The sequence below is a fragment of the Brachyistius frenatus genome, unplaced genomic scaffold (assembly GCF_029030835.1).
Source record: "Brachyistius frenatus isolate BFR_SWC_R1_liver_20210118 unplaced genomic scaffold, ASM2903083v1 Contig_12, whole genome shotgun sequence".
Classification (NCBI taxonomy): Eukaryota; Metazoa; Chordata; class Actinopteri; family Embiotocidae; genus Brachyistius; species Brachyistius frenatus.
Window position 1 is genome coordinate 3,270,934 of NW_027210611.1, and position 23,513 is coordinate 3,294,446.

Below are 23,513 nucleotides of genomic sequence, written 5' to 3' on the forward strand. Positions count from 1 at the left end.
GTGCATGTCAAGCAGACAGATGGCGCAATTGCTTCAGAGATGCTGACTCGTACTGTTCAGTAAATGATCTATTTTCTGAAAACAAACAAGAGTCAGGGCCCCAGTCTGTCAGCACCCACTGATCATCGTGCACACATCTGCACGCTTGGCACATCGAGAAAGCAGCAAGCAGGTATTTCGCCACGCCTGAGTGGGTTTTGTAATACAGAAAGTTGAGCTGAAAGTCTTCACGCCACGATGCTAAACATTTCTTGTGGGAGTGTGTCCAACAAAATGATGGAGAAGAAAGAAAAAAAATTGATTCCAGATTATAATTATGCAGATTAGACTGTTTTGGAGATACCGTGCCTAGTTTATGTAATTTTGGCATGCACTGTCACAGAAGCGAGTGGATGCTTCAGCAGTCAGGAAAAGGGAGAAAAAAAAAAACACGTATTCCTGACAGCTCATTGGTCCAAATTTTCCCTGTGCAGCCACAATACTGCAAACACGTGACCCCCCTGTTTTCACCCAGTTAAACGCATGCACTTAAAAGACAGGCACCACCATTCACCCATACAAGCACGATTAGCGCAATATTAATGCCAACGAGGTAAGATCGCTGCTGCAGGGACTCGGATCACTGGACGTGGACCATGGCGGCTGCCACGAGCAGCAACACATCCACGCTACAGATAAAGCACTCCAGCATTGAGCATACGCGGAAACGCATAGACCCAAGGAGGAGGCAAGCGGCGCTGTCTTTTCTCAGCAACATTTCTTTGGATGGACGACCCGTGCAAGACGATGCAGACAATCAAAACGACGAGGATAACTCGCTTGAAGCTAGGACTAGACAGAGCCTGGTTTCCCCGGAGCGCTCGGCGTACGGGGCTGCTGGCGCCGCTGGAGCCGCTGCTGCGGCTGCGGCGGCGGCGACCACGGCCGCCCAGGCGCTCGCTTTTGCAAACCAGGCTCTCCTCTCCAGCAGTCGGGCCAGCTTTGGGACGGGTCCCACAGCTGGCCCGGCGGGTGCAGACACAGACGGCGACGCTTTCGTGCCCCCGACGTTCAGCTCGCCTTTCTCCGCGGTCCCAGCCTCGACTAGAGGGAGGCTGCAGACGTACACTCAGGGAATCCCACCTGCCCCTTACTCCAGGCAATCCTCCCAGAACTACTGCCAGGAAGGCGTACAGATAGAGCTGCAGAGGTCAAGGTAACTGTGTGCAAAATTGTTTCACTTCACTGTCTGATGTTGGAGGCATGCAGTAGCCCATAATATGAGACGTGAAACGATGGTTAAAGGTTCAAGTCTATCGGGTCATTAAACTGTACTTTGATAATATCATTGCATACAAACAAACTTTTACCCCCCCTCCCTCCAATCCCTGAAATCACAAAAATGTGCCACTGCATGTATGTACAGGACCAGTCAGTCCTCTTGCATGTTTGTAGTCCTGTAGACAGATTTCAAAAGTTTTCTGTATGTGCAAACCCCATTATATCTTACCATAAGGTGCCACTGACAAACCCAAAAATTACATTTGTATATTAAGTGGGTTTACATCACAAATAACCACCAGAGTAGGAGCAGCCACATTATGGTTTCTTTGTTAGATTTTAGTGGACAAGCAGAATTCAGACATTAAATTAAGGTAACAAACTTAAAGAATAACTTGTATTTGGAACTTTGAATGGGAAGATGGTTTTTGTTTTGTTTCTTGGTCAGCCTAAATGAATGAACCCAGATGAGCAATTTTCTTGAAGGTCTTTTACAGTCAGCTGTTTTGAAAAGCCACTTTCGGTTCTAAGCAACGCAGTCTGCTTGGACACAACAATACACAGCAGGAGGAGAAAGTTCAGCGGTTTGTATATTTGCTCCACGCAGGTGGTGGTAACCTCATGACTCACTGTTCTGCGCTGGGACAGATACATATGATCACAGGTCCAACAGTTGTGGAGCTGTGATCTAGCTCCCCCTGAGAGGGACCTCAGCGCCACACCTGACACATTTATTTTCTGTTGTGTTACTTTCTTTCTAACATAAATGTTCTCTGGATCTTTGTCAACTTTACTACACCTCCAAATTATTTTTAGTGGCTGTCATTCCAAAGCTTGGCACACGCCTGCTGGCTGTCTGCTTCTCCTCTGTGTGACGTAAGCATCCTGTAACTCTACACTGCTGTTCAAACTCCATATGCAACAGGGGCTTGTTGTTTCACGTGGATGTCTTTTTATTTGTCCACTTTGTCCACACTGGAGCCACGAGGAGAGTTTGGAGTGTCTCGCCTCACAGCGGGACGGCTGTCAGTAACAGTCATCTCATGGTTCTCTCACTGTCAGAACCTGCTGTCAAATCCTCTCTTCTCTGCTTTCCATTCAGAGCTCCTATCCTCCCTCTGGTCCTCTGCCAGGCTTCTCAGGAGGCTCTGCTTCATAGTGAAACACTCATTAAGCATTTAGTTTCCCTTCTTGACCTCATGGCAATTGCACCGCCAAGCTAACAGGTTCTGAAAATCTTAATTTGTGCTTTTTTATAGTGAAAAAAGTGCATAAAAAAAGTTGCATAACACTCAAGATACTATTAATCATTTTGTTCTCTGCAGTTATTCTGAAAAAGAGCAAGGAAAAAAAAACCTTGCAAAGAAGTGGGACACACTAGGACACCACTGACTACAGCTGTAGCACCAAACAAAAAAACACAAGTACACAGCCTCAAAATAAAGGGAACATTAGAAGCCAAACCTTTCAAATGCTAAACACAAGCAGCCATGAAAGAAGTTTGACTGAATAAAATACAGTTAAAACTGGAATAGTTATAACTTGGATCACAATACAGTTTTAAATATTTTGTGCCAAGTAAATATTTCAGTTGATATCAAAATACTATAGAGGTTCAGAATTCAGTCACAGTGTTAAAAGTAAGGTATCCCATTTCTCCTCAGCTGTTCTGCTGTTCAGTCAGCAAATACAGAATGACGTTGTTAAACCCTGACTGTACCCTGCTTTCGGTATGTGCTTGGAGGACGTCCACATAAAATGAATCCTAATGTTGAGAAATAAGCAACCTGTCGATGGAGAGCGGCCATGTTCCACCGGCATGCAGACAGACGAGCGCTCCGCACAGTGCCCGGTTTGTTTTCTGAGGGCAGCTGGTGGAAACGTGTCCAGAGGTCCCTGGCTGGGAGAGGCAGGATGCCCAGGCTTTCTGAGAAGCAGACCTGGCTCTCCGCTCTGTATTTTCTGTCCTCCACTTCCTCTCCCTGGGGCATCAGAGACACGCTCTCCCCTCAGACTTTTTGGCCTTCAGTACTGCTCTCATTCAGGAAGTTGCAGAGCCTCTGATGTGCCGCCAAAACAGACTTTCTGAGGCCAAAGCTGCTTTAGACCACATCCTCATCGGAATCTAATGCATGGAAATGATGGATAATTTCATATTCAGCTCTCCTTCCACTCCTCAGCGTTCATCCATCATGAATCAGCACGCCAAGAGCTCTGCTTTAAATATAGCATACCTATTACCATCTGGTCTTGTCTGCCTGAGGTGTAGAGCAATTTTCATTCTATCCTTTTCCCCCTAAAACATAGAGAGTCTCATGTCCTCTGTTAGTTCTGCTCCCATCTCAAATAGGCCGCCCAGAAACATGTACTTTACAGTATTTTAACAAGGTTCTTTTTAGCACAAGGCAGCAAAAAACTGGTTGGAAAACAAGCAGCACAAGGCATCATAATGGGGCTGTGGAGTTTTGTGTGACTGGGTCACATACTTCTGGTTATGAGGTTGATTGTTGTTCGCTGAGGTCATGGTTGGCATAATCACCGGATTATATAAGGAGGCTCTATTTTCCTTTGCAGTCTTTCGGTGTCTGAGCTGTCAAGAAATGTTCAGAAAAGCCTGCAAGATTTGACTGAAAAAAAAAGGTCTTCTGCGAGCTTGAGGCAGAGTAACAAGGGCTAGCATGTGTCTCACTGTATCCAGTTTGAAATTTGAGCCCAGATTTACATTTCTGCCTTATCACTTGTTGTGCTTCTCACTCCGAACAGCCAACAATGCCATATATTGCTGTTACACACACACAAGACTGTTTTTACTAGGGTTAATGTTTATTATTCTTGCTTTTTGCCCATTTATTTTTTAAATTGATCCCCTTTGTACCCCTGTGCCTTTGAGCCTTTGAGGATCAGAGAGGCTGAACTGCTCTGAATGGATTTTTTTAATTTTTTTTTTGGTCAGAATAATCACATTTCCGTCTGCCTGGGCTGTATTTGTGTGAAGACTCCCAGAACATTACATTTATTTTCACTCCGTAGCTTTGCAGCAAAGTGGAAGACCATGTCCTGTGGCAAGCTGCCAAGGTCGTACGTGTAAAACAGTTTAATCTCCACATCTAAATACTCCACTTGAGTTTTATGGCTTCATTGCATGGCACCACTGGGTAGGATTATCAATGGCTTTTTGAAACATTTTTATTGCAAGGGGATGGCGTTGCATTTGTAATAGAAAAATAGCTCAATACTGCATTTCTGAAATGTGCTTAAACAAAATCATTCAAATCAACAATAGCAGGACTTGTTTCAAAGACACTGAGGGATGCTTGTTGTTGCTGTTGCTTTAGACTGAGGCTTCTTTAAAGCTTCTGATTGGGCCTAGTTAATGTCAAACTGGACAGAAACTGGCCGTTCTCGCTACAGCTTGTAGAGCTATGTCTGAAGTGAATGAGTGGCCTGGCTCATGTTATTGTTTCCAGTGTTTGTACCGGCCTGGAAAACATCTTTTGCGTTAAAAGCACGTCCTGCTCCTGCTGTTTTATTCACAGAGGCTGGATCAAAGTCCTCACAAGCACAGTTCACTTGTATCCCTCTGAACTGGAAACATGCCGTTCAGCTAACTGTTGAATAAAAATTACAATTCACTGAGATTTGGACTGGAAAAATGACCAAATGTCACACAGAATGGAGACAGATGGCAACAATAGAGTTTATTTCCGCTTTGGTATAGATTGGGTGTAACAGTGTAACACTCGCAGATTTTAAGGTTTGTTTTTTTCTTTTTCACGTCTGTCACAGCAGTCCAGTATGTAAATTACGTTACTGGTCACTGTAACTGTCCATAATTGATCCTTTCCACAGTGACTGAAAAGAGATAATGCCTCAACAAAATCTACAGTCCTTGTTTTGTGAAGACATTTAGCTGAAGCGTGTGTGAGCAGCAGTCTGATCTTTGTGTGTCTATTCCCCCATTGCAGCTCCACAAGGAAACACTGTGTGCAAACATAAAGAGGGATATTTGTTCAAAAAAGACTCACAAATATAGGCCATCTGCCGAAGTCTCACATTTTGGACTTGTAGAATTCACAGTTTACAAGGAATTCTTGAACTGTGGATTTTTGTCTTCTTTTCCTTATTCATGCACAGAAGTATGAACAGCAAGAATGACTACAGCAAATAATAACTCTCTTCATGTACAAATTACCATGTTATATATAAACATATTGAGATAAACCTAACTTTTTTGGCCTCTTAGTGGCGTGCGCAACACGTTTTTAAGACAACACAGACATATTATGGTGTCGTTAAAAAAAAGGTAAAAGAAAAAGAAAAAACACCCAGCAGACACTAGTATACATGAAGAATATCATGAGGGTGGTTCTTTAGTTGTTAAATGCTGCCTACTGCAGCAAAGTGAGGCTGAACAAAGTGTTGTGAGAGAACTAAAACGGTAAGTTGATTGAGGGCCGTAAAACCAAAACAAAGAGCTGAAAAAAGGTAAAGGGCTCTGAAGAGCTGAAGAAAACTGCATTGCAGGATGATTATTCTCTGTGGGTTCATTATAATATGAGATACCTTTAACGGTGCACACGGCCATTCTAGTCACCGTTTATATAAAATATTATTCAGAACAGGTTTAAGTAATGACTTCAGTTAGAAGCTATGAATTTTTTTTTTCTTTTGACACAGATTGTTATATTCCTTGCCAACATCCCATTTCACCTCTAAATACATCAAAAATACGGAAAAAAGTAGTTTAATGAATGAAGTAATGCACCATCAGAAGAAAAACAACTCTAGAGAAGCCTTGTTCAACCATGGAGCCTTATCCAGCCACTCCATCTCCCAGGGTTGTCTCTGAAGGAGGATGATGCAAGACTGTCCATAAATCACATGATCCCACTCGCCTGACCTTTAGGCAGAGGTCAGGCCAGCCCCGCCCCTTCACTCTGACCCTTTCAAATCACACTGGAGACAGAGTTGATGTCAGCTCCCAACTGTTTTAATCATTTGATGTAAGAATTTCACTGTTCATGCCTTTTTTTTTTTTTTTCATTAAAGGTTGATGGTCTTCACTCCAGTTTATGATCATTAGGGTCATAATGTCCAGCGCAGAAGGTTAGCCATCATAAGGGCCCTCGGTTTTTTGTCTGCTTCAGTGGTCTGGCTCCTCATTTAAACACTTAACTCAACCCATCTCCTCCGGTTTACAGTGTTCGCCTCAGCCTGTGTTGGTTTAAACTCTGGGAGATCCTCAAGGACAAAGTCATCTTCTGTTAATTTGTCCTCATGCTTTGCCATTTATTAACCTGCTCCTTTACTTTACACTCCGTTGTCTCCGTCTTTGGCTGAAATATTCAGAGAAGTCAGGTTAGGGTACCAGCTTTTCTTAATGCAGATCCTATAGCATTACATTTTAATTTGTTATTAGATGATTATATACAGTATGCATGATATGGACTGTCACATTGATGAAAGAGAGACCTATCGGGAGAATGCGTCAGCTTTTTGTTATTTGACCACTAATGTGTTAATTTCCTCTATTCTAAATGTGGCCACTTTCTAAGGCTGACTAATGACTTGGATTATGTCGTTTTTGTGGTGCTAAACATGCAATTATAACCTAATCTTGGAACAGCTCAGGCATATTTAGATATCACGTGGGTTTGTTTCGGAAGCTGGCAGCTGATGGTTTAAAATTGGTCCAGCAGAATTAGCCTGTTGAGTCGAGCAACCAAAGTGTGAAATAAAGGCCATCTGTGACAAAATGTGTTACACAAAGTGCTTGCAGAGCCAGGTCGTTATCCTCTTAGCAGATTTGATCCTGGAAAAATCTCTGATCTACGCAAGATGGAGGAATGATCATTGACCACAAAGGCGCACAGAGGTGTTGATTGATGGCGGTCATAACTCGACTGCTCAAAACTTGGTTTTGTAAATTAATCACAGAACACGTAGGGACAAGTTGTGAATTTACATCATTGTTTGACCTTTGTTATCATGCCCTCAGTGACCACACACATACTTTATTCTACGGCTAGGTATTGAACCTTAATCCTTTTTAAACACCGACTGAAATATATACCTTGGAATCAAATGTCTGGGAAAATGTTTTGACTTGTTTTTTAAAATAAAAAAAAATAAAAAATGGGTTAAAGCATCCATCTAGTCCTCAAACTAAGGTATCTAAAGAGGTATACAATATTGTACAACACAACTATTGTATATTTTGAAACAATAGCCAGCCCTGTTGCAGACAAATTGTTTATCACTATAAAATTAGTCATATATCATCCAACATGTTCATTTTCTCAGTGTTTGTGTAAAAGTATTGTGAGGGCAGTTGTAGCTTCAACTATGTTATGCTGCGCATTAAGTTGGTAAATGAAGGTTTGGTTTGAAATTTCCTGCACGGTTGCTAAATGCTGAGGCTTTGTCTTTTGTTTTTTCAAAAAGCTAGACAAACCTCAATTTATGTGCAAAATGACCTCATGGAATTTCAGTTCCTACTTTTTCCATTTTAGGTATTGCTGTGGAATTGACTCATTTAGTATTGTGTCTTTTAATCTAATTGCTTTGCAGTGCTGTTTATGTGTTTCATGAAATCATCATGAAAAGGATCATTATTATTTTGCTAGAGTTCTTTCTAAAAGCTGTTTTGCAAAATGACAGTTTGTCCCGAGAGGTTTTGGTGTTTCTTCACATCCCCTAACTTCACATTTCCCCTCTGTCTGTCCTCCCAGACGAAGACTCATCTCACAGCGCTCTTCACTTGAAACTCTAGAGGACATTGAGGAAAATGCTCCTCTGCGCAGGTAATAAACTGCACAGAAGTACCCTTTACGTTCACACTACTACTACTATATGTGTGTGTTGAAAATGAATCACCCAGCTCGGCGTAATGCATCCCACCTGCTTCTCTCTTTCTTTCTATGTCCTGATGTTTTATGTTTGTTTTACATTTTAGATGCCGAACCCTATCGGGTTCACCCCGACCAAAGAGCTTCAAGAAGGTCCACTTCATAAAGAACATGAGGCAACATGATACGCGCAATGGAAGGTATGAAGGCAAACAACGCCATCCCTTAGTCAATACAACTACTCACTGAATAATGGCCGGCTGCCCCAGTCAATGAACTGCAGTTTGGATGTTTCTCACATTACAAGCCACATCGCAGGCGAGCCGGCCTGGGCCACTCACAGCCACAGTCATTGTGACTTCTGATTAAATGTTATTGGGTAATCCTGTCTATTTACACAAACTAAAATCTTAAATTTTGTAATCACACCATGAATCACTCTTACTGTTAAATCACACGTCATTGTGTCACAGTCCATTTAAGCATGCAGAAATCCCTGAATAGCAACCAAATTAAAGTACAGTTGTGTTAATGCTGAAGTAATACTTTTTGCGTAGTTCAGAGATCTATTAAGTGTTTCTGAGTAACACTGATCTGCTGACTGTCATTATTATTACTGTCACATTCTTTGGATTTGAAAGATAATTCAGTTCTTCTTCTTGTGGTGATTTGTGAGTCGAGTTCTGGTTCCTTTGAAGAGTCATTTTTGACTTGTCTTTTAAAGTGTAGCTGTATTTATGTTTTTTAGGTTTATTATTCAGCATTTGGTTGATATGGACAGTTATTGTGTATAACAAGACAGCATCTCTTGTTTAGACTCCATCTTGATAGATTTCACCTCTTACATTAAGTTGTTTGGTTAAAGTTGCTTTTCCTCATATCCAGATTTGATTTCCTGATGCTGAAACAAGCAGCATTTTCTGACTCAGCTGTTGTTCATGTCATGATGTGTTGATATCGGCTGAGTACCAAGATTCCTCATCTGTCTGTGAGTGAGGGATATTAAAAGGAGTAAATATATGGTTGTTTTTAGTCAGAGTCATCCTGCACCTCTGTACTGTTGACATCTGGTCTGATTGGACACCGTTGGCCCATTTCCACAAGTATGCTGCAATCAGGTTTACAATTATCCCACGTTAAGTTATGAACAAGATCTTGTAACAAAAATGCATCATTGTTGCCCGCCAACCACTGACACTGACATACAGTATGTGCCACACTGCTACAAAACAACACAAACTCACACTGAAGTTTAAGTTCATTTTCTTCATTCTCATTTTTTACTCTCTCCAAATCTAACCTGTGGATCTTATCAGATAGATGTTGATTAGCTTTTTTTTTTTTACCATTTTTGTTTTTATAGGATAGTCCTTATCAGTGGCAGAAGATCCTTCTATAGTGTATTTTCTGTCCTGCCCTATCGAGATTGTAGCCAAGCAGGGTATGTATCCTACAGCATGCCGAACTTTGTTCCTCCGTCCAACCTGTGCTCCCTCTTTCCCTTTGTTTTCTCATCCCTCTTTTTCTGTGGACACGCTCTCCCTTGAAGGTTTGGTTTTGGTGGATGCATTTTTATCTTAATAGGTTAATAAATAATTAATGATTGGGTTGAAAAGGGCTTCTTTAAAGGTTTCATTTTGTTTATACATTCTAGGGCGAATGCTTGTTGCTTGTATTGCTTTTCCCATAATGGCTCTGGTGGCTGTTGGGCATTCATCTTTTTTTTTCATTTTTTTTTTCAAATCAACCCATTTTTGTCTGTTGCAACTGTTGCTGGCTTCGCTGTTTAGCATTTAACTTTTGGGGTACTCCCTCTTTTTAGATGTAGAAATTTAAACCCTGAAATTATTTGAATGTGTCGTCAACTGGTTTGATTACCCACACTGCTGGCAGTCAGACTGGAGATTCTGTCCCGTGTACAGTCATGGCATGCTATTAACCATTTTTGTTTATTCTTTGCCAGGGTTAACATTTCTTAGCACTACAAAAGAAATAATCTCTGCATTATCTGTAGACAATGCTTGTTTCCTGTTTCAAAGCAACATAAAGCTCTATGTGAAAGGGACCCATCTGGCTTGCATGGGGACCGCTCTGGTGCGGCCTTGGTTCTGACGACCCCCCCCCCCCCCCCCCACCATTCACATGAAAAGGGTGTGTTTTGGAGGAAGCCAAAGGGAAAGGGGAACGATAAACACCAGAGAATACAATGCGTAGAAAGAAAAGCTCCACACCAGGGCTTTAGAGAAGAGCATAAAAGGCTCAGTCCGTTTGTGGAATTTCCTAAACCAGCCAATCAGTGCGAGGTCAAGGGTTAATAAACCACCTGGGGCTATCCAATAGCAATTGCTGCTAATTGACAGTTTACAGTTAGACTTCGTCTGGCTCAGTCAAGTGTTGTAACTGCATTTTATGAGACAAGGGGGCACAAACAGCTGATTGCATGTCGTTTTTCTTCGTTCTGTGCCCTGCTCTGTTCTGTCTCTGCCTTCATTCTTACAATAACTACTGATCCACATACAAAAACTGCCAAACTGTGCACAGCAGACCGGTATATGGTCCCAAACAGCTTCCTCTCAAATATAACAAATGCTTCTTGCTTTTTGCTTTCTTGCCTAGAGTTAGATGTGAAGAATTATACCACTTTGTATGCAGAATGTCTGTTAAAGCCAGGACATGTTTAGCTTAGTTTAGCATAAAGAGTGGAACCAAAGGGAAACAGACAATTTGGCTTTTTGTCTAAAGGTACAACAAAAAAAAAAATCAGCCTAGCAGCACTTCTAAAGTTCAAAGTCAAATAGTTTGTGGTTTTATGTCTTAAACAAACAAAGTGTAACACATAGTTAGTGAGCTGTAGAGGTGCTGGTTCAAACCCTTCAACTGCAGCTTTTCTGTGTGGACTTTACATGTGATGGCATGGGTTTCCTCCTTATACTTGTCGTCTTCTTGCACCAAAAGACATGCAGATTAGGTTATACGCCATGGTTTGGTAGTGTAGCTGGTTCGCAGGTGGAAAAACATCACATGGGTCAAATGCAGAGGACAAATTTCCTCGCAGGGATTAATAAAATAAAGCTGGATGATGCTCATAGGGTGAGCGCAATGGGTCGAGTTGGATGAGACTGTGGGGGAAATATTATTACAAGCCAGTCAACCCAATCCTAAACTGTTTATGTGAGCTGTGAAGTATTTGGTTGTAAAGTAACCAGCAGGGGTCAAGACTCTTTCTGTCATGGAGAGTGTTATTTTTTTGCCTGATCAGGGCAGAATGAGCACTTTGCATAGATCGTAACACTACTAACATACAGACGTTTGAAGCCAGTGATTCTCATTCATGCATGTTACTAAGTCAGCTTTACCTGTCATTTCCTTTCATTTCTGCGTATTCCCAGCAGAATGAACCTTTTTGTGTTCTGGATGGCTTCATAGAAAAGCTCTCTCCCTGGAAAGCTTTCCGTCTCTTCTGTTTCCCTTCTATTTTTTATTTCATTTTCATTGTTCTGTAAGCAGTCCGCTGCCTGGGGATCTCCATGTTTATGATGCATCTGTAAACATTGTGTCCTGACATGCCTGACTGCCAGATAACACTGTTATTATTATAACAGATTGGCCCCTCATGTCATCAAGGACTCACTGTGAACATTTTTCGATGTATCTGAACACAATTTCAAACCGAAAGCAAGACTGAGCCGGGGAAGATTAAAAAAAAAAACAAGACAGTGCCAGTTTAACCTACCATCTGCTGTCATTCTATAATTTCACTGCAGTACAAATTACTGAGATACGGCTGACACAAACACAGGTGGATATTCAAATATCTTTGTCAGCAAGCTGACCCCATTTCACGATTAAATGTTTCAGCACATACAAAAATAGGGCCAACCAATTTCTCCGTTATTAGTTTGGAAATATGAATATTAATTGTGCCTTTGGTTTGATGACATTGATTTTCCAGCGATCTTTGATCACAAACTTTAAATTGCTGGAAAGACTCAGTCATCTGCTTGCCGTTACATCTTCGCTATCAGTTATTATTCATTATGGCAGACTGTGAATAAAATGGACTGCAGGCGTGTAATCTTCTCTGTCAGTGTACACACTCTAAATTAGCCTTTACTGACACTGACCTAAAACCATCAAGTGAAGTTAAATCAGTGCAGTAACTTAGGTTTACTTTAATTAGTGTATGCAGTATTTTACTGTTTGATAATATATATGTACTGCTACTGCGGTGGTTGATATTGTAGGTTTATCTACTTACCCAAACATGAAAATACCAATTAAACATGACTTTATGAGCACACGGTTTAATTTAGCATGTGCTAACCCCAGTGTGTACGGAAATATTTGGCCCATGCAAAACGTGCAGAGTCGAGAGCAGCTCGCTGCTTGTTCCACTGACACACTTTTCTGTCCAGTCGTCTATTTTCTGCTTCAGGAGAACATTTGACCTCCTTCAAATCTCCCACAGCAGTAAGGCATTTCAGGCACTGGTGAGGCAGCAGCTGAGGTTGAACAGACTGCTCTGCTGCAACAAAACGGTTCTGTCCTCCATCTTTACTCCCAAGGGCGCATTTTATTTCTAATTGCCCTGAGATGCACCCAAAGACAGGAGCAATTACAGAAACAAGGCCAGCTGATGAGCGCAGATCGATACGGGGTCTTTTTTTTGAGTGAGAGTGAGAGTGAGAGAGAGAGAGAGAGAGAGAGAGAGAGAGTGAGAGAGTGAGTGAGTGAGAGAGAGAGAGAGAGAGAGAAAGAGAGAGAGAGAGGCAGTGAGAGAGAGAGAGAGGCAGTGAGAGGCAGGCTGCAGCAGGACTGTTATGGTAAGCTGCAGCACAATTTGTATGGTGAAATCTCTAAAAGTCTTGTGCTTATTAGGGAGGTGAAGCTGGAAGGAGGGCGTCAGCGGCACCCGTCAGGAGGTGTAAGTGCCAAGGAGATGGTAATTGGGCTTGAGGGAGTGGAGTTAGGAGCTGATGGAAAGGTGAGAACCCAGCAAAAATGTTGTGTGTTGTGAGTCATCATCCTTGTCACTTTCATGTCTAACGTGAATTTAATACATGATGATGTGTAATGAAAATCCATGAGCCAGAAAAAGCCAAGTTACACAAAGGGTACCAATGAGAGGAAAGTAGAAAAACAAATACATGTATATAATAAGAAAGCATCCACATTTTACCCAAATGGCAAAGGGTCCTATGTTCCCAGTGTGCCTATGTTCCCATGTCCCTATGTTCCCAGTGTGCCTATGTTCCCATGTCCCTATGTTCTCAGTGTCCTATGTTCCCACTGTCCTATGTTCCCAGTGTTCTTATGTTCCCCAGTTCCAACTTAATCCAACCCACAAATTATGCGAATGCAGAGCTGGGGAACATCTTTTTTCAGGTTCCCCTTGTGTGCTATCTAGCGCGAGGCACTAGTTGCACGAGCGCATCAAACAAACTTCTTTAAATACTAAACTGTTTACCACTCAGACATACTGGGTATTTTTTCCGAGATCAGTAAATTAAAGTAAAAGGCTTGTGTGTTTAATAGGAGAAGAGGAAAACACTGTGAACTGCTGTGAAAAAGACCTATTGATAATAATAAGTAGAATGTAAGACCAACTTTTGTGAGGCTTTTGTGAAACAGACATTATAACTACACTTGTGTTTGCAGACTGTGTCGTACACCCAGTTCCTGTATCCCACAAATGCGCTCGGTGGTCGAAGAAACACAATCGACTCCACATCATCCTTCTCTCAGTCTCGTAATGCAAGCCACCGCAGCCTCAGTTTGGGCCGGGCCAACAGCAACCAGAGCAGCTTAGACACAGGTTAGTTCATTATGAATGTTTTTAATCCTCTTTCATTGTCAAGTATATCTTTTTTTTTTATTGGTAAAGGACCCAATTTGAATGCAAACTCTGGCTCAATCTTTGTTGTTGTGTTTGTGCTCGTGGCAGGGAATGATTTGGGGGACTTTCGCGAGTATGACCCCAATCTGCTGGATGACCCGCAGTGGCCTTGTGGAAAACACAAGAGAGTGCTCATCTTCCCCTCTTACATGGTGAGAAAATACTCGGACTGTCTCTAACTCACCACCACCACCAGTGGAAACAACAACAGAAACTGCAGCCTTGTCCTCTTGAGAGCAGAATGGAAATGTTTTTTTTTGTCCAGGTCTAAATTTGCTGGAAAAGATTTGTTTCAACATGTTATGTTGAAATGTCCTGCTACATCGCACTATTCATTTTCTCTTTTTTTTTCATCATCATGGACCTTTTGTACTCAATTTTCCCTCCAAAACAAGAACAATAATAAAGGTCTGCAGTTTTTTTGGTCTAAAATATCCTCCTGAATTTCATCAGCTCTTTTTGAAAAAGAGCCAGCAGGATGTTAGTTTTAATCAGCAAGGTCATTGGACCAGTCTGTCTCCCACCTTTCTGGGCATGAATGAATACACATACTTCATTCCTGTGCAGTGGACAGTAGCTATTAAAAAGCAACTCCACCAGCACAACAGCCAAGTGATTGTACTGAGGCACAAATCATTCTCACACTTTTACGGAAAAGAATCAATGAAAAAAATACAACAACTAGACTCCCACCTAATTTTTTCCTGGGCTCTGTTTTTGCTACAGAGACGGGGAGAATACACAACAAGGATCGACATGGTTGAAATGTCAGTCAAGGCCACGCTGTTTTTTTTGTTTTTTTTTGTGTGTGTTGTTTATTGCTATCTCTTCCTCCAATTACGAATCCAGCATCTGACACCAATAGCCACTGTGTTTACTACAGGAATGGAAACAGTAAATTCTCCACAGTTCGGGAGTTGAACACAGACTTCCTGGATGACACAACTTTCTAACTGAACTTTTAAGTTCGAGCAGGGGATAATATTAGCTGTGTTTTACCGCCATCCAGGAAACTCGTATGACCTAGAATAGAAATATCAAGCAGGGAAAACTTCACTTAAATCAGGAGTGCGGTAGGAGATCATTTTCAGTTTTGCAATTTTAAGATGAAAATGTATTAGTGTGGATGTAACCCGAGTCAGTGTTGCCTTTTTTTTTTTTTATGTTTAACCCTAACCCGCAGCAGCATGGTTTTCATGGTGGATGCCATTATTCACATGGCATGCAGTGGCGGGCAATGCTGTGCATGCATATTGAGCAGCTCTTGCATTGTGTGTCTTTACTCAGTGGCTTATACTAAGAGGACACTTTATAATTCATTTTAACAAAGGTCTTATTTTTTTTTGCACATTTGGCATCGTTTAGCAGGTATTTACTTATTATATTATCTGTTAATCTCCAGATTAAGAGACGGGACTCTACAGGGATCTAACTCTAAAATCAAACTCTCAACTGCTTGTCATACTGTCCTAATGTGACTCACCCACCTGGAACACGCTCAAAACACGCTACAACAAGCTCTCAGGGTTGTTTAATAGAGGCCTAATTAAAGCACATAATTCTTGGTTAGCAATCACGCACATTTTACGTCATCCGGGGGTTTTAAAATAAAAAATTGACAACCTGTTTTTTTTTAATCATCACCAAATCTTATGAAAAGCAAAATATGTTTTAGTTTATCTCCTGATACTTTGAAACACTGTCTGTGACACTAAAGGCGTAAAGTTTTATAAGTAAATCACACTTTTATTTTTGAAAACGATACATGTATGCTGTGCTATTTTAGTATTTGCATGTGGGATTGACTGAAAATAAACGACATAGTCTATGTTTATCATAATGAAGGAAGATTTCACCCTGTTTTTAACATTTATTTTTTGTGGTACGAACAAATATGTGATATCTTTGACTTTGGCTATATACACTTTTAGTTATCAGGATCAATTCATTATTTTGTTTTTTTCATGGGATTCGTTGTAAAATATTGAATATCACCACTTATCCAGTGACACTGTTAACACCATCACTCAGTAAGACTCATTGTGAGACGGTGGAATCCAACACTAGGGTGTGAGGATCCAGTCACTTTACTCAGTGCTTAAAATGTGGTCATTTTGAAACCAGCTCTGGTTTTCCTTCGCAGACGACGGTCATTGAATACGTCAAACCCTCTGACCTCAAGAAGGACATGAACGAAACCTTCAAAGAGAAATTCCCCCACATACGGCTCACACTCAGCAAGATAAGGAGGTAAAACACACAAAGTAAAACAAATTATTTTTTAACAAATTATAAAATACAGTTTAACCTTAACATGAGCTGTTTTACTGCTTACCCCACCGACTACATGCACTTAATCTGGTTTTTTTTTCCTGTGCAGCTTGAAAAGGGAGATAAGAAAGCTGGCCCAGGATGAGTGCGGGTATGAGGAACCAACCGTAGCCATGGCTTTCGTCTACTTCGAAAAACTTGTTCTTCAAGGCAAACTAAACAAGCAGAATCGTAAACTCTGCGCTGGAGCTTGTGTCCTTCTGGCGGCAAAGATCGGCGGTGACCTCAAGAAACATGAAGTTAAGCATCTCATAGACGTAAGTTTCCTCATGCACACATCCAAAATTCAAGGTTTTGTGGCAATGAAACTTTTAACAAGGACTCCCAGTGCACCAATTCAAAGGTCAATTCACTCAAATTAAAGTTGGGCATCTAAAAAAAAAAAACTAACCACAGTGAAGTTTCTTCTTCTAGAGAGATAATAAAAAAAAAAGAAGTCATTCTTCAGTACCGGGGTTGCGGTCATATCAGTCAAAACATCGAAGCTAAAACAAAAGCAATTTGCATTTTTAGATACTATAAAACTAAGTTTGTGATGATTTGAGTAAACTGATCATTTAGGTAGTAACAGGTCTCGGGGTCAAAATTTAGAATTTTTGTCACATTGCTTTCTGATCTAAAAAAAAACCCTGATATAGAAGGATATTAAGAAAATGGAAGGATGGCAGCAAAGAGTTTTGTAGTCACAGTGTGAAATAAAAACAGCTGTAAGAGAAAGAAGTGTTGACATAATATTTTATTGCCACGGCAGCCGATCTAAAGAGCCAGACTGACTATTTACCTAAAAACACAGCCTTATGTTGCCAGTTCAATAGTTTCCAAATGTCATGGTTTTTTTGCACTCACAGGGTCTAACACCTCTCGTCTCTTCCATGCTTTACCAACTGAATTGTTGAGAGGGGAATTAAAGTGATACGAATTGTTAAAATGAGTTCGCTGCTTTTTATGACTTTTATTACTGCATTAATAGGAAACACTTTTCTTACACAAGCGTGCAGTGAGCAGAGCAGAGCCAACTCTCATGGCATGCAGGTTAAAAGTGCAGTAAGTGGGTGTGGTTTAGGAGTCACTGAGAAACACCTATTGTCTATTATCTGGCAGAAACTGGAGGAGAGGTTCAGAGTGAACCGCAGAGAGCTGATAGCCTTTGAGTTTCCCGTCCTGGTTGCGCTGGAGTTCAACCTGCACCTGCCAGAGCACGAGATCATGCCCCACTACAGACGCTTGCTGCAGACCTCCTAGCATTAGTGACCCATCAGGACGAGGACCACCAGGTTCTCCTCCTGATCCGCAGCTTCCTACGGTATCCATCCTCCAACCTCTCTCCTCGTCTCCGCTAGACGACTTCAAGGTACCAACAACACTCTGCTTCCTCTCACGGAGCTGAAATCAGCCAAAGGGACACACATTTTTTAAACAAACTTTCCTCCATTGTTTGACTTCTACATTCATCATCACTGCACGGACTTCTGAAAGAAAGTGTTCAACTGACTGCAAACTTAGTTGTTTTCCCAGTTTGCATGTCTCGCATCTCCTCATCTTCATCACTTTGTATATTTTAGTCCTCTCTTGTTGATTAAGAGAGCTTTTTCATTTCAATTTGATGGTGGACTTGTTTCTCGGTTAAAACAACCAGTGATTGTAACATTTATATCCTGTCTCCTTCTTGTAAAGCTTTGGTATGATTGGTTGCCTCGTGACCTGCATAAAATTTTAACAAAAGCCTTTTAAGGGGCTGGTTTTGGCTGGACTGTTATTCCTCAGCGTGACTCATCTTTTTGTAAGTCATCGTTTTAAAAGTGCACTTTTTGAAAAAATTGCAAGACCTGGGGTTGAGGGGACTTTTTTTTCAGACTTTTAATGAGCGTGGGAACTAACCCTGAAAAATAAGCTGTCTTCATAAGCACCACACACACGAGTCATTTGAATGGACCTTTGATTTGTTTTTCTCTCGTATGGTTTTTCTTCACAATTTTCTAGCTGCAACTATCCGCATGAAATGAAACGATTGTTTGTACACAGGTACTTGCAGAAAAGACTTTCTATTTTCACTGAAGTATTCCATTCATTTTTCTACCTGTCAATTGCTTGCTATGGACTCCTGGAGACCAGACCCACTTTTATCAGTGTCGAATTTCCTGTGCTCTATGTTAGAGTGTATTGCTAGCACATTTACAGTGCTTTAACGGGGTCAAGAGGGTTTGTTCTGAAGAGTTGTTCACAAGTGCAAAAATGCCACTCTCCAGTGATCAGGATCGACATCGGGAGTCGCAGCAGGGCGCACTAGTGTTGAAAGAAAATGTCTTTCGCCTGGAGGATGTGGGTTGAGACCTTGTGCCAGTAATTATCCTTCCGGCTGTAGTGTCCTTGAGCAAGACACTGAGTCCATGCAGGTTTGAAGGACACTTCCTTTGGGCAAAATCTAATCGAAATCCCAATGGGGATCAATGATGGATCAAATATTTGCATCTAACTTGAATTAGCATTTGTTGATTTCAAATGTTTAAAGAAATATTGAAAATTAACGTTAGCAATGTGACCACTTGAAAACAACGTATTCCGTTTATTTGGCATCTATCTCGACTTGATTTTTTTTTTATTTTTACAGATTTTTTATTTTTGTCTCTACTACCACAGAGTATTGAAAGGCCACCAAATGAGAAACGTACCGTAGGCTTACTTGAAAAGAGTATTTAATGCTGTTCCAAGTATTGATGGTGACTGAGTTGAAATGACTGGATCAAATTGTTATGAGAAAAGCATGGATTGTGTCAATTATTAGTCGAAGGTGGAACAAAAAAATACTGAGCTTATTTCTGTTGGCAAGCCCAAAGATTTCGCTGTAAAATGCACTCTAAATACTCTGTGAGGAAAGACTCATGGGCGACACTTATCACCTGTGTATGTTTGTAAATAAATTGCTTTGCTTGTTCAATCAAAAAAAAAAAAAAAAAAAAGACTCAAGATTTTCTTTTTTCTGCTTCACCTGAATCTAGTTTGTATTATGTCTTGCAAGTATAGGAAATGCTACCACTCAGCAGGGACTAGTTTCTGGAGGGGTTGTGGAAGTTTATTTAATTATACTCGCACATTCTTTACATGTTCAATATTAATACCTTTCCGGGGAAGGAGGCCGAGAAAACGACTTTTGACTTTTAAAGAGCCCTTATGTTTTTTAGACCTCGTGTCTAAATCCGTCAGGTACTTTGGTTTGTGATCAAATAGCTGTAAAACGTATTCCCAACAACCTCGGCTTCAACGTGTCTGCAGAGTCGACGGGCCAAATGACGCCATGCAAACTGAGAACGGGACCGCAATTAACTTTAGAACTACTTAGCAATTAGCACGTCAGCATTGCCATTGTGATCATAGTAAAACGCCAAAGGATAGCATTTAGCTGACAGCAGCTGCCCCTCTGTTTCTAAGCAGCACCGCCTCCACGGGGCTGCCGGCAGACACCTTGCTTTTGTTTGTGGATGAGTTAAGTCTCGCCTCACTCACAGCGGAAGCTTGTTCCCTCAGACAAACTTGACAAACCGGGACCTGGTCGGGCTACTTTTCAGGCCTAGTGAAGCTTCACTTCAGGTTGAACCGGTGTGAACGACCCATCTGCTGTGTTTTCCCCCCAAACTCCCTCCCTGAAGATTTTTTTTCTTTTCTTTTCTCCCTGTTGCACAGCGAATATGAATATGTCGGTCTGCATACGGGTCACACTTACCATATTTTGACATGAGCTGCTTGTAGTGTACTTAAACCTGAAATCGTGTTAAAATACAGGAAAGGCAGACTGTCTTTCCTCCTCGAGGATTCTGATATTTCATTTGGAAAAACCCAAGAAGCAACACCAAACTAGTACAGAACTTTAGCTAGGAAGCACAAGGTGTTTTTTTTTTTTTTCTTGTATTGCTATAAAACACAACAACCTCATTTCACATTTAAATCGTTTTTTTCTGACGATGACCCTAAAATGTATTTCCGGTACATATGATACTGTACGAAGAAACACGGGACTCAGAGCTCAACAGCAAAGAAAGAACAAGCAAACAAATGAGTTCAGTGGGGCTGAGTTTGTCTCTAGTTGTGTCACAATCTGAGCTCACTGATGCTCTACAAACAAGCTGCCAGTCTTCTCCGCTCTGAAATGGCAGTGGATTTGTTTGTCTTTGTTTTCTTACTTATTTGTGATGTTACAAATTATGACATGTGCTGCTCTGTCTCTTTGACGGTCACAATTTTGTCCTTAAAATGTAGTTTTCTTTATTGTCAGATGATGTGATTTGAGATTGACGTCTTTAGTTTTACATTCATGAAAACTGCTTTCATGAATGAACCAGCAGTTTTTAAACTTGACATGACTTAGTCAAGACAATCACTTCACAACATGCCTTGCTTCTCTGATCCACATTTATGAAACATCCCTCTGGCTTGCAAGTGCATAACTCAGGTTTTCAAACTGCCAGGACTCATCACTTCAGTCCATCAAACCGGGATGGACTCCAGGGAGCTTCGACTGGAAATGACTGCACCTGTCTCTCTGATGCAATGCGAGAGGTCAGTTTCTCATCAAACGGGAACTGTCCTCTGCTTGACACATATCCAACGTAAACAAGGCCCGCAGTCACGCCAGTCTCGTGCTGCCATCAAAACAAACAGGTCAGGCCCGAGTGTGGGCACATGGCATACATGGCTTAGTCCCCTCCATTGAAGGCCTAATTCCCCCCTCACCATCTCATAAAGGGGCCTATTGACAACCCTTCCTGAGCCCTGCTCACACATAAGTGACCCTCATTGTGAAAATATGTGTACCATCGTTTGGGGCAAGCTACAGTCACCCTTCCCTTTAAAATAACAACATTTGGCTGAAACTGCATTTTGCCCCTTTCCTGTCATGATACTGTGACTCAGGGATTTTCCACCATTTACAGTTTGTAAATATGGAAGTACTGAACGCTCATGATCGTGGTGTTTTAACTGCTAAAATGACTGACTTTACTGCATGTGCTCAATTTACGGAGTCTATATGTTCAAATCCACAAACCTGGCTCTTCAGTAAGAGTAATGTTGTGTTCCTTCTAACGCTGCTCGGTGGTCAGGAGGGGAAAGCACAGCAGGCGGACCTGAAAATCTGATCCTCTCTTCGTGTTTGACCAGGCTACCTAATCCTTTTTGTTCCACCCCACGAGTCTATTTCAGAGACAACTGAACCCACGGTAATAGAAAACCAGTGACGCAAAGCAGGACATTAAACACTTCTTACACTTATTAATTGATGGATCTTTAAAAAACACACAGATCAACGTTTTGAGTGTTAGGGAAGCACCAATGTGAACTGAAGGATAAGGCTTACGTTTGATCAGAGTGTATTTGTATATACTTTAACAAGTCAGTTTTAGAAACAGACGTGTTGATGCATGTGGGACATTTGAAAAAGTATTAGGAGGCATCACTGTTTCTTTTACTCCTAATAATCATGTAACAAACATCATTAGAGGATGTTTTATTTTGGGTTGTGTAAAAAAAAAAAGTTCCATTACTAGACAAAATCACTAGTTTTACAAGGTTATGCCACAGAAACTAACTTCTCTGAAAGTCAACTTTTCTATCACTGTTATTTCTGTTCTTTCATTTAACAGTTTGTATTTGTTAAATCCTGAGCTTTATTAGTCAGCAGATTATTTTCTGGATTAATCCTGTTATCTAAAAACAAAATACAAATTAAATTTGAGGGATTATTAATCCAGGGTCACCGTTATTCAGACAGCGGGCGCTCAGTGGGAGGGAGGTACAAATTGTACAATGAAAAGTTCTTTCATAATAAAATTGTCCCGGATGGTTTTGTAAACAGGAGATTACACAATATACTGTATCCTTTTTACATAAATGAAACCTATTTTTTAGTGCATATGCTATTAGGCGAGTTGTCACAAGTCTGTAGTTAAATTGAGCATCAACAATAAACTATATGGTAACGAAACAAATAATTTAATAATCTAGAATTTCTCTCAGATTGTCCTTTGTTTCAGGATGATATCTTCATCTCTACCAATATAAATTACTTTGACTTTCAGATTTATTTTATGGCTTCAGTTTAACTTCTAAACCAGGATTTACATTAACTTTAGCTCAAGTCTCTGCAATAGCTATAAATCATTTTCTATTGTAGAATTACTGCCAATCTGATATTTACAATAGCATAAAAAGGCTTTTCAATCATCACAGTACTTGTATAAGCAGAGCCATTCATTTTTTGAGTTTTACGTGAATTGGTTTTAGGCCAAATTGTGTTATAATCATCAGCAAAGACGACAATTTCATTTGAGGTTATTTCAGTTTTCTGCTCTCTAAATGTTTTTCTTGCCCTGAACACAATACCCTTGTGGTGCACTGTGTCTGTGTCATAATGAAAGATGGGGAGAGGTCAGAGTCTAGTGAGAGCCGAGCCTTGCACATCTTGCATAACAGCGCCCTGACGACCTGTATATATTCTCCCCTCTAGACAGCACAGCTGACCTGCAGAGGAAATTAATATTTTAATCTCTCAGCCAGATTCAAAGAACGGGCCCCGCTCTCACAGGGCAGCGGATAAATAAGTCATGAGCTGGAGGTTTGTGTGAGAACAGGGCTGAACAGACAGTCACAACAACACATACTGGGAGGAAGCAGATAGCACTGGGTTTGGCAGAGATTTTGGATGCTGGAAGTGACTGACTGATGGCCTCTGAAGTTTTGCTGCAAATATAATCGAGCCGCCAAATTAGTCGATGAACAACCAGCTTCATTTATATGTTTTAGTCACTCTGCTCTGTTGACTTTGGATTTTAAATACTGGCACTGCACTGAAAATGGAATTCACTGTCAAAGTAAAAGCATGGCAAGGTTGCTCCTGAAGTCATGAAAATTAGGTCACTCCCACTACATAACAGAGAGAAGGATGCAGACTGAGCTCTGCCAGTGGATGCAGGCGCCACACTGTGGTCAGTCTGAATCATCTCAGCTACGATATACAGCACAGTATGTAATGTGTTTGCATTAGTACCCGTTACATTTATCATATAGTGTGTTTTCGTAAATCGACACGATTCCAAACGATTTTGCTACAGGGTAACTAAAAGAAAAAGGAGTCCCGACTTTTAAAGAAGCTCCAACTAATAAACCAGTCAAGGTACAACATAATGTTA

The 23,513-nt window shown here is 41.0% G+C and overlaps 1 protein-coding gene across 2 annotated transcripts; it reads left to right on the forward strand.

Moving 5' to 3' along the window:
• Nucleotides 1–499: 499 nt before the first annotated feature.
• On the forward strand, nucleotides 500–19,273 carry cables1 (Cdk5 and Abl enzyme substrate 1). Of its 2 annotated transcripts, XM_069692266.1 has the most exons (10): nucleotides 500–1,195; nucleotides 7,992–8,063; nucleotides 8,216–8,308; nucleotides 9,472–9,549; nucleotides 12,987–13,092; nucleotides 13,767–13,923; nucleotides 14,053–14,156; nucleotides 16,148–16,254; nucleotides 16,385–16,592; nucleotides 17,437–19,273. In XM_069692266.1, the coding sequence occupies exons 1-10, from the start codon at nucleotides 636–638 to the stop codon at nucleotides 17,575–17,577; spliced, it is 1,626 nt and encodes a 541-aa protein (XP_069548367.1). In that variant the 5' UTR covers nucleotides 500–635; the 3' UTR covers nucleotides 17,578–19,273. The 2 variants fall into 2 exon arrangements, with proteins under 2 accessions (XP_069548367.1, XP_069548368.1); XM_069692267.1 differs by lacking the exon at nucleotides 9,472–9,549.
• Nucleotides 19,274–23,513: the final 4,240 nt, after the last annotated feature.